The sequence below is a fragment of the Fragaria vesca genome, linkage group LG5, assembly GCF_000184155.1.
Source record: "Fragaria vesca subsp. vesca linkage group LG5, FraVesHawaii_1.0, whole genome shotgun sequence".
NCBI classification, from domain to species: Eukaryota; Viridiplantae; Streptophyta; class Magnoliopsida; order Rosales; family Rosaceae; genus Fragaria; species Fragaria vesca.
The window spans coordinates 6,710,418-6,721,711 of NC_020495.1; the positions used below are offsets into that span (position 1 = coordinate 6,710,418).

An 11,294-nucleotide genomic window follows, 5' to 3' on the forward strand; every position below is an offset into this window, starting at 1 on the left:
TAATTTCTTTTACGATGTTACAAAAAAAAAAAAAAAAAAAAAAAACAGTAAATATCATCATCAGTTGATGTGTTGCTGAGTCCATGCATGCATACATAGATGTCCTCTCATTCCACGCGTTGTCCCCTACTCTCTCTCTCTCTCTCTCTCTCTCTCTCTGAAGAGTGAAGACAGACCATCTGTAATCTTTCAAAGCTTTTGACATTCTGTAAAGGCATAGGCTACAGCCTAAATGAACCCCCCGGATTTCCAAAAGATGAAAACAAAAACTAGTAAACTCACAAAATTAGGTTTATAGTTTCAAGGAAAAAGTAGTCACAGATCAGAAAGAAAAGCAGGACAGAAGAGGTTTGATGCATGCTAGTCTCTTCCAAAGATCATCTCATGTCCAGTTCACCAAAGCCGATCGATTTCTGATCTGTAGTAGTAGACCTTCAACAAAACTATAAGTTGAGTCTCACTGTTGGGTCCTATGAAAGAAATTGCAAGGAAATAAATATTTTATAAATTACCCCTCTGCTTTTTTTAGAAGAAGAACAGTGATCATCAGTTCTTACTTCTTAGTACATGGACAACCATAGTGGCAATTCCTTAAACAAAATACGTAAAACAGGAGACATAAAAAGCGTTTAAATTACCCCATATTATCTCCTTTGGAACCGAAAATAAATTCTTCAGTGTAGTTGGATTTCAAATTTAAATCTGTAACCAGACTCATAGATAAAATATATATGTGCATAATGCAGTATTAATTTCAAGCAAATAATACAAAATTGTCAGAAATCGGCAAAATACTGGTGAAAATGAGAGAGTCCAGAACCCAGAGAGAGCTAGACCAGTAGATCGTACCATGTACGTGTTGCAAGAACAATGTGGAGACATTCGAATGTTCGATGGGCCAAATTGCAATATTCATGTATATAGTAGGGTAATAGGTAGGTAGGTACGTATAGATAGCTACGGTGGTTTAGAGTGCTAGAGTTTGCCTGGGCGTATTTGGATGTGGAAGAGGAAGGGCGTGAAAGACTGGGAATGATGGGAACCAGTTTCATTCTGGGTCAGGTAATAGCCCGGAGGGTAGTTACCGTTTGGAATGTCTAGTAACTCTTACCGGTAACATAATTGCTCTTCTGCTGTAAACTTAATTACTTCCATCCCATCTCTTGGAAAACACATAAAAAGCTAACCTGCATGCCCAGTAGTCTTTTCCATCGGTGATCACTGACTTCCCATGTAAATAATTTAACTTTATAGCAAAGTTAATAAACCAGTTTCAGAATTATTACCGCAGTGATACTTTTTTCCATGGGTGAATCTACCGTAGTAGTACTTGGCTTTGCATAGTTTGATCGAAATCGAATACAGGATCCGGAATTGTAAATTGATATGTTACTGCATCAAAACTTAAATTACACGTAAAAATACACAGAAATTTCAGATCGGGAAATGCTGGTAGTATCTGTAATAAGTACGATCGAGTACGTACGATCGGAATAGAAAAGGTTGGAGCAATGAGGGATCGAATTTAATGGAAGAAAAAAAATAATTTCAAGCATGGAATAAGAAAGTGAGAGAGAAAGCAGGTAATGCTTTTGCATGGATGCAGCAGCAGCAGCCTGCATTAGGATCAGACCCAGATATTATGGTTTGGTGAAGAAAGCTCGTACGTACCCGCAGTGAGCACAGCAGGCACCGTTAAAAGCTGTACCCATCATAAATTCTCTCTCTCTCTCTCTCTCTCTCTTTCTCTCTGAATAGATCTATTTTTTGTTTTAGTTTTATAAAGTCGAAAATTCTTCAATGGACCAAGGTGCATAAGTGAACTGAACAACTAAAACGTAATATTTTGATCCGGTTATCTACGTTGCACTATATACATATATACTAATATCGTTAACAAAATTGAAAAAATAGTGTCAAGTGTTTCAAACTATAGATGTGAGAACACTAGGCCAAAGAAGATGTCTTATTATGGACGTTTAATTTGATCGGTCAAAAATGAAATTGAAAGGAAGGAATTTAAGATCTCTAGTCTTCATTCGATCTTCTCATACGGCGATTTGAACACTTACACATTAATGGTGTAAGTGCACCTTGGTGCTTATAAAGTAGAACACTATTTCTATGTTATTAAAAAACATGCCATAAATTTTTTTGAGTGTAACTTTTCTTTTATCTATTTTTGTAATTGCATAACTACAAAACAAACCCTTTATCTCTATGAAGTATGCAATATATGGCGGACACACGTACATCTGATACAAATTTCTCGGGGATATTGCCCCCACTTGATTATAATTTCTTGAATATTTTATGGTTAAATTAGAATTTTTTAAGGTACATACCTGTTTGTGATACTTACAAGTACCGATATGATAACAAAATTCTTGTCGTTTTGGTAAAGATAGTCACTACTTGAGTGATTTTTATTCTATTAGAGGTAATTACTCTTCTTAAAACAATTTACATGTTTTTAAACAACTTGTTGTCGTTATAGTAATTTGGTTCAATTATATGTGCACGTGTAAAACAAATGTAGTAATTTTATTGTCATTTTTTGTTTAATTAGTGGTAAAATGAGTATATGGTATACATTTTAGTACCGTAGACAACCCCAATTATGCAGTTTAAATACATTTTACAAGAAATTTGAAATAATTTGTCTTAGTAGAGTTCTTAATAAACTGTAACAATGAAATAACCTCCATAAAAGAAAAAGTATGCGTCCGCCACTGGAAGTATGAACTACTTCTCCCAGCTGATCCAAATAGAACGCTGAAGACACCGTAAGTTGAAGGTAGTGAAACCAAACCAGAAGAGAAAAAGAACTATGTTTTAAAGTTGTAATTCCAATCCATTCGCCACTAAATTGGCCTCCTTATGTATATACCTAAACATTCCTGAATAAGAGACTTGATAAGCAAGCTAAGTGACAATGTCCTGAATAAGAGACTTGATAAACACCCAATCAGCATCTTGGAATCTTCTTCAACTATCACAATTGTTGTAGAGTGACAGAATGAAACCCTTTTTCCTCAAGGCAGTTGCTTAATTATTCATGCCTTCAGCCACTAAATTGGTATAACCAATCTGTTTCACAGCGAAGTGAAGATTACCATGATGATGGTTTCGTACAAAACCTACAGAGACATTATTATGAATCACAAATTAAAATATCAAATTGTGATGCCATTTTGTCCATGATTATGTATATGGCACATAAACACATACAGTAAAGCATATGTGCATAGCAGACAAAGACATAATTCCTCTATTGTTATTCTTAATAATACATATATAGTTTCCTTCTTATGTTTTTTTCTTAAGGCACTATACAATTTACACTGGAATTTTACATCGTTACACGATTTATTTTTTCTTTGGGTAAATAACGACAGGGCAATGAATATCATTTTTATGAAGCCTGGCATGGGGAGTAGAAACTGCGCATTGAATTATATTTCTAAGACATTCATTCCCTTCTCGCAAGTTGCAAATTGATAACCCCCTTGAGAATACAGAATAAATATATTTCTAATGGACCATTTCATGCATAATTGCATATCGATTAAAATCTCTGGGTTTTCATTGCCATATCCTTATGGGAAAAGCTGGTTTTCTCTTGCTCGATTTGACTCTATTGCCTGGGTCTGACAGTATGTGATCTTCTTGTCGTTAATATCTTGGATTCTCAAATCCTCTTGTATATACATTGGCGTCTCCCCCCATCGATCTCAAAACTCTTCCTCTGTTTAATTAAATTAAAGCCTTCACTTCACCGTCGTTTACTCACCCTGTCTCAGATTTGGGTATTAAATCTGCTCCTTTGGGGTCAGTTTTCTCATTATAGCCAAAACAACACTGCAGTGCAGCATACTTGTTAATGAAGTGACCTTCTTAAACAGAACAGACAAGGGCGAGGCTTATACGCACAGCCCCCACCGCAACATGCACAGTTCCTTGTGCATGAAGATCGATACCGATCGAGTCGAGTCTTTAACATAGAAGTTGTGCAACTTGTTTGTTGCGCATGATCGAACTGGCTCTTTTGGCTATGTTTCCAGGTTTATTTGTTGGACCAACGGGTTCTTTGGTGCGCCCTTAAGCAAAAGAAGAAACTTCAAACTTAGCATTTGAAATGGAGCAATCCCAGTAAGTAAAATTTTCAAACATGTAATCCCAACTTCTCAGATTGGAACGAGGATCTGTTACCCCTACTATTTTGGTGGTTCTAGTTTGAGCTCCGGGAAAGGTCGGTTTTTCATTGGGGGTCGATGAGTTTGAAGCTAAGCCAGTCCTCGATTAAAAAAATTTCTGTTTAATTGTTAAACCAAATAGAGGACAAGCTCTGACTCAAGGAGTACAATCCACAAACAACTTTAGTCTCAATCTCTCACAACCAACAGAAGCTAAAGGGTCTACCGAAGCCTCGAAAGAGCCTATTATCCCTTCTAAATCAGACAGGTCCATGTGACCTTTAAATCCTTGGTTTTTGAAACCCTAACCCATCTGTAATGCAAAATTAGCAGAATGTATAGCAGCTCGATCCAGTTCTGGCTAGCTCTCAGTAGTCAGTATATCGAAAAATAGCATATATAGATAAAATTTTCATGCGTAAATGAAAGCCAAGTTATAGCATAAACCGAAATGGGAGGAACAAGTTCTGAGCGCCGCCAGTGTAATCATTCAGATTTATAAACCACAATGCGACAGAGAAAGAAAGAGTCGGAGCTCTTCATCTTATATGATCCTTGTTTTGTTTCTCAATTAACTAAAATAACCAAGCAAGCTAGGCTAGGAACTCTACCTCATGTTCTTGTCGAAAACCCAGGCTAGCTCTTTCCGTAATTTAATTTACGCACCTTTTTTTACATTTAACACATCATATATTTTTTTTATCCACATGTTTTAAATTTATTTACAAACTTTTCATTTAAATTTATTTCATAATTGGTTATATTCATAAATAAGGTGTGTTAATAGTAAAAAATGATATGTTAATAACATTACCCTAGATGAAAAAATCGTGTAAATTTTTGACTATTTTCAGCAATGGGGTTCATGTGAAAACAGAAAGGAATGCAATTTTATCCAAGATCTTGAATCTGCGTCATCTTTTTACTTCCTACTTTTTCTTGCTTGCTCTTGGAAATAGTCGAAGGCAATTACTCTGCTCCTGAGCTGGCATAGCAAATGCAAACCTACCACACAATTCAGAAATTATGTGACAGAAATTTGTAATCATTTTTTTTTTCAAGAATAAAAAAAGAAAAAGAAAAGATTACAAGAAAAGATTACCACGTACGGTTAGGTTCTGTGATAATGATGTAGGGCGCCATTACGATTACCATTGCCATGCTATGCATGCATGGATGGAATAAATCAATCACTTAATTCCCACCTCTTTCATCGATCTCTTCGATCCCTTCGCCTATAAATACATCTACACTGGTTTATGTCAACTACCAGCCTCCATTAACAAACCTTGCCCTCTCTCCGAAGCAAATATATACTTTTGAGTTTCTCACTTGTTTCAAACCCTTGAAAACCACAACCAAACAGAGAAACAATGGAAGAAGCTTTCAGAAAGCTCAACGGCTTCACCCCCACGTCCCAGCCCGACGTCCCCATTTCCATCCCCTCCAAAAAGTCAAACCCCACCGCCGCTACCACCACCAACAAGCGCTCCCTCAAGGAAGCCACCGCCGGCTCTGCCTCCACACTGCGCTACCGCGGCGTGCGCCGCAGGCCGTGGGGACGGTACGCTGCTGAGATCAGAGACCCGCACTCCAAGGAAAGACGGTGGCTCGGAACCTTCGACACCGCCGAGGAGGCTGCATGCGCTTATGACTGTGCCGCTCGAGCCATGCGCGGTGTCAAGGCTCGTACCAACTTTGTTTACCCTGCCACAACTCAAGACCATCTTGTTCCGGCGTTCACTTTCCACCACCAGAAGCAATCTCAGCCGTCGGTTAAGTACCACAGCACCGCTCGCGGCTACGGCCAGATCGTTCCCAACTGGCCACCGTTTGCGACGTACCCTCATGATTTCTCAGGTAATTCCGACAGAAGTGGCACCACTGCTAATAGTGCTAACAGTACTACTGCTTCTTTGAACATGCTTTTCTTGAGGAATTTCATCAATAATAATTCTATTCCATCTCAAAACCAAAACCCTTCTTCGGTTGGCTCCCCAAACCCTCCTCCTCACTCTCAAGCTCAAAGCTTCAGTCAAAACCAGTTTCAGTACACAAATGGCTCTTCTTCACCTAATTTCCCTGCTTCTGGTTGCAATTCCTTTGTCAACAACAATACCACTACCTCTTGTACTACTACTAGTCATGGGAACTCATCTTCGTCTATAATGATGAACGGTACTAGCATTAGTTGTGCTACTCTCCATGAGACCCCAACAAAAGCAATCGTCACTAGTACTGGTTTCGTTGACTCGGATTTCCTTCCCATAGAGTCTTCAGATAGCGGTTTGTTAGAGGAGGTGATTCACCAGTTCTTCCCAAAACCCTTCTCCAAGGAATCCAACCCTCGGAAATCTGTGGAGTCTTTCCCTGGTACCTCCTTTGATTTACGAGTGCAGCAGCCAAGTCTGGATGTTAAGGAAGTGCAGCAGCCACGTGTTTGCCCCGGTGAGTTTGACTACCAGCAAGAGCAAGAGCAACAACATCTTGGAAGTTTCAACGGAGTTCTTGAAGTGGCTGAGCAGACCGTACCGTTGTATAATGATCTGCCAGTGAACTTCCAGATGAACAGCGCAGATCACTCGATGGTGGCTATGGATCATAACTTGTTCCAACAGTACTACTATCCTGAGTTTTTGGGTAGCTTGCAGAATGCCTGATCAAGATACTATGCAACTACTAGATTAATTGAGCTCTCTCCAGCTTAATCTTTTGAGGTAGATAATGATGATCACCTAGAGTGTGTGTGTATCGTGCTTTAGTTTCTGATTAAGAATGTCTAGTATTATAGTGATCATTTTATTATATGGTCGAGTATCTACTATGATCTTTTAGTTTTTTCTTGTAATCTAGTGATGGGCAAAAAGTTCGAAACCGTCTTATCCATGTTTATTAGAAGACTATCAGATGTTCTATAACCCATATATATAATAGAAATTTCATGTTCAAAAATGTTTCTGATGATAAAGTTGCTCAACTGGGTTTGCGGTTCACTTTTCATATATTGTAAAAGCTAGGAACCCCATTGACCTTTCAGTTCCTTCTCCATTTTGAAATCAGATACTATTATTCAGTTTTCTGCAATCCATGTAAACCCTAGCACAGCCATGGGAAGGGAACAGATCGATCAAGTAAGTGGGACCCGACAAATAAACATCATAAGGTGGGAGTAAAATTGTGGAGTAATACACTAAAACTGGACCAGTCGAGCTTGGCCAAATAAATTACCACTGTTTTCTCGCCAAAAAAAATAAATAAATAAATTACCACTGTTTTTGGGAAAGTAACAGTGAAGATCAGGTAAACTAACTAGTTCCATAGCACCAGAGATCAGGCGATTCAGCTCTCCAACCATTTAATTTAGTACCAAGTGCCATTGTGCTTGCCAAAACTGTACAAGAAACTATTGCCATGCCAGCCTTTTGCTTTTGTACGTACCCATATACAAAACTTACCGAACCCCTTCTTTTTTTCGTACAAAAATGATCCTATTCAATCCCATGAAATGATTCTTAATTTACCTGGGTATTGAGTTATTTGATTCTGCTATAAGAGAAAAGAACAGGAATGCCAACCTGATATAGTATGATTTACCCGAGTATACAACTTGGATTTTCAACAAGTAACCGCGGCTAGCTACCTGCAACTTCATCTTCACTATTTAAGGTTCTAAATGAATTTATCTCGTCTAATAGATAGCCACAATAAGAGGTTATGTGTGCAAAAAACCAGTCTCTGGCTGCGTCAAGGATCCCAGAGTGCGTATGGTATATGAGACGTGCAAAATCGTAGAGTTAAGGTTTATATATAATCCCATGTTGAGGACGCGCCGAGCAATCCGGAATGATGTCTTCCACACTATCCTCAAGTTATGATCGACCTAGACTTGCAACAACATTAACAACAAAGTTAGCTTCTCTGCGCGCAAAAAAACTTTCTATGATTATAAATTTATGACATTTGATCGAAAACGTCATTGTATCCTCATTGTATGACATTTTCGAATGCAAACGTCATAAATCTGAATTTCAGCTTTTTTATGACATTTATCAAACGTCATTGTAAGTCTAGGTTTTTAATGATGTTTATCAATTGTCATTATTTTTATGACTATTTTTATATGTCATGAATGGCATTCATGACGGTTTTTAAACATAAAAAAACGTCATTGAAAGTTTTTGTGTAGTAGCTGAGAACATGCTTCTTAGAGCCGTGATGTCTTGGAAAAGCTTGAGAGGCCTCCATGGGCGGAGCTGCCACACCATTGACGATGTCTATCAATCACAAGCTTGGAATCACCTTCAATTCACTGGCGGAGCCAACCTTATTTCACCTGGGCTTAAGCTTAGGCGAGTTTTTGAGGGGTAAAAAAAACTGCTTCTTTTGAGGGGTAATAAAAAACTGCTTCATATATATCTATAAACATAATTAGTATCCTCAATTGAAGTTACTATGTGTGAGAAGTCGCGATTGTCTCTAAAAATTTATACAAACTACCAAATTAACTATCAATATTATTGTAGTTAACTAGAACAGATAGTTAATTGTTTTGAATTTGGATCTTTTTATGAGTAAGGAACATGCTGCATGCAATCAGATGAGAAATATATGTTAGCACTATTAATTATAACAGATAGTGTAAGTTGATAGAGCAAATAATATTTCATTTCAAACTCAAAGAATAAAAGTCTAATGCCAATGATGGTCTAATATTTGGCTTGATCATTAGTAGTTTATCTTTTGTTGTCCATATATGCACGAACCGGTATACAGTGGTTTAGAAATGATTAGGGTTTATTGAAAACTTTAGTGGTTTAAAATATGTTATTTTGTCAAATTTCGTCATAATTAGCTTTGATAACAATTTAATCCTGGTTCCGTCGTTGCTTCAACTTTAACTCTCGAGAAGCCTCTCTCCTTTGGATTAGGATCCTCTCCTTGCCTAGAGTCCATCCTTGTTTGTCCTCAGCTTTTAATCACAGCCGTCCACACGATATCCAAAGGCCAAGAGTTATTACACCTCAGCAATTAGAACTTAATGACTCAACATTTGGGGTTTTTGGACATTTTGCAAGGCTAACGTCGTTGTTCTGTTTTATTTCCGTCATGATTCATCGTTCATCCAACCTTTTTCATCTCCCATTCTCAGATCTTTTGAACTTCTTTCTTTGAAAAAATTTCAAATATCTCCAAGGTCTTACGATTATTAAAAAAGAAAAGGAATATAGCTAATCTTTTTTAAAGTCTATATGATCTCAATAGATGGCTTGTAGATCTGAAGAAAAAGTGATGAATTGAACACAACAAAGCATTTATCTGGTAATCCAATTCTGAAATCCATATTTGTATCAGTTTCCTTTCAAAATGAACAAAGACAGGATTGAATAGGAGGGTAGGTTGCAGGAGGCATGGAAATTCTGCAGGGTGGTTCGCTTCCACTTCCATTTTACCCAAAACCCAACACGCAACAATGCCCAATATCCACAATAATCTGAGCATAGAACACTAACAAAATATACATTTATCTCATCTGTTAGAGACGAGACCATCATCCTCCAAATCAAACAGACCCAGATTAAAAAGAGTCATATCCCACGAAAGTAATCTCCCTCCCACTTGAAACTTGAAAGAGTGCATTTATCTGCAACTTAATTGAGAGAAGAAATACAACCTGGGTCTTTCTCCATTTCCAAATTTAAGACTTGGATTTTTCTGGGTTTTTGTTTCTTCGTTCTCGTCCCCCCATGGCCCTCTCTGGTTTTGTTTTCATCTCTACTGCAAGACGGGTTGATAGTTTTAGAGAGAGAGAGAGAGAGAGAGAGAGAGAGAATCTGGAAACAAAATTGGTAAGACATGAATTTGAGAACCAATGAGAGAAAGAGATCAGAGATTGTGACGTTTGGGTAGTGTAGTATTCTATAATTTTTGGTTAGTATTCTTTTAACGACGTTTGCCTTGATGTTGAGGATTAGTGGGTATTTAATGACTTTAGTTGAGGTGTTATAACTCTGGCCTTTGGATATCCTGTGGATGGCTGTGATTAAAAACTGAGGACAAATAAAGATGGACCTTAGCCAAGGAGAGGATCCTAATCCCTCTCGTTTACATAGATGAGGCTACTGCGGAGAGAAGCGCTTCAGCAACAAGCCAACAAGGACAGTAAAAGTGCCGAAGTCCAAACTTCATCAAGTACACAAGTGCTAATCGGAGGAGGCCCTTGTCTTTAACAAGTTAGGGGTCTAATCTTTTGGTTTAAGTACCTACTTAAGCACGTCTTCAAAAATTAGATATTTAATAATTAGAATGTGGACCAGTATTCAAGAACCTGGATTAGACTTCCACGGTGCCCAGAATATATAGCAGTTCGTCGAAACGGTGTACGTGGGGAGGGGCTACAATACAGTATTGATTAGTAACTTCACTTTTCTTTGAGCTAATGACTTCTTTTTGTAACGTGTCTTCTTAACATAAGTTCACATTATGATCGTTTACTGTTCCAATTAATTAGCTCTCTAGTAACTCCTATCCTATCAAGCACATTCGATTATGCTAGTTTGGAGTCTCCTATGTGCTCCACATTCACATTGATGATAATCATCTTCTAATATGGCTATATTATTTGTCCCAAATTTGAGTTATTGATCACATGGACTATTCAGATGATTTCACCTTCAAATTCGACTAAACATGACTCTAATATCAACAGAAGCAAATTTGTCGACCATCTTTTACTTGTCCACCTCAATGTCCACAGTCTAAATTAGTGACACCTAAAACTAAACTCACTTTTAAGTTTTAACAAAAAGAAACTTTATTCACACATAGCTAAATACTAAATACACATCTCACATTTAATACACCACCAAATAACTTTATACAGGGCATTTCTAATGAGGGATCCCTATTTTTTGTCATTTTTAAGGATAGGCCCAGACTATTAGATTTATTTTTTAATGGGCTTTGATGGCTGAGATTAAAACAAAAAATTTAACATTTATGTCAAACCTACACCGTTCAAGATCATTAAAAATAAATCAAACATTTGGATGACTTAACGATCACCAAATTTTCTGAATATTTGCATAAGTGATCTACTCA

The 11,294-nt window shown here is 37.5% G+C and overlaps 1 protein-coding gene across 1 annotated transcript; it reads left to right on the top strand.

Annotated features, from left to right (window-relative positions):
- The first annotated feature begins 5,569 nt into the window (after positions 1–5,569).
- LOC101304585 lies at positions 5,570–6,856 on the top strand. The gene has a single exon (XM_004301008.1). It carries the CDS (start codon positions 5,570–5,572, stop codon positions 6,854–6,856), a length of 1,287 nt encoding a protein of 428 aa, XP_004301056.1.
- Positions 6,857–11,294: the final 4,438 nt, after the last annotated feature.

Bases quoted from the DNA above. Each gene is read 5' to 3' on its own strand.
- LOC101304585 (XM_004301008.1), top strand. From the start codon at position 5,570: ATGGAAGAAGCTTTCAGAAAGCTCAACGGCTTCACCCCCACGTCCCAG.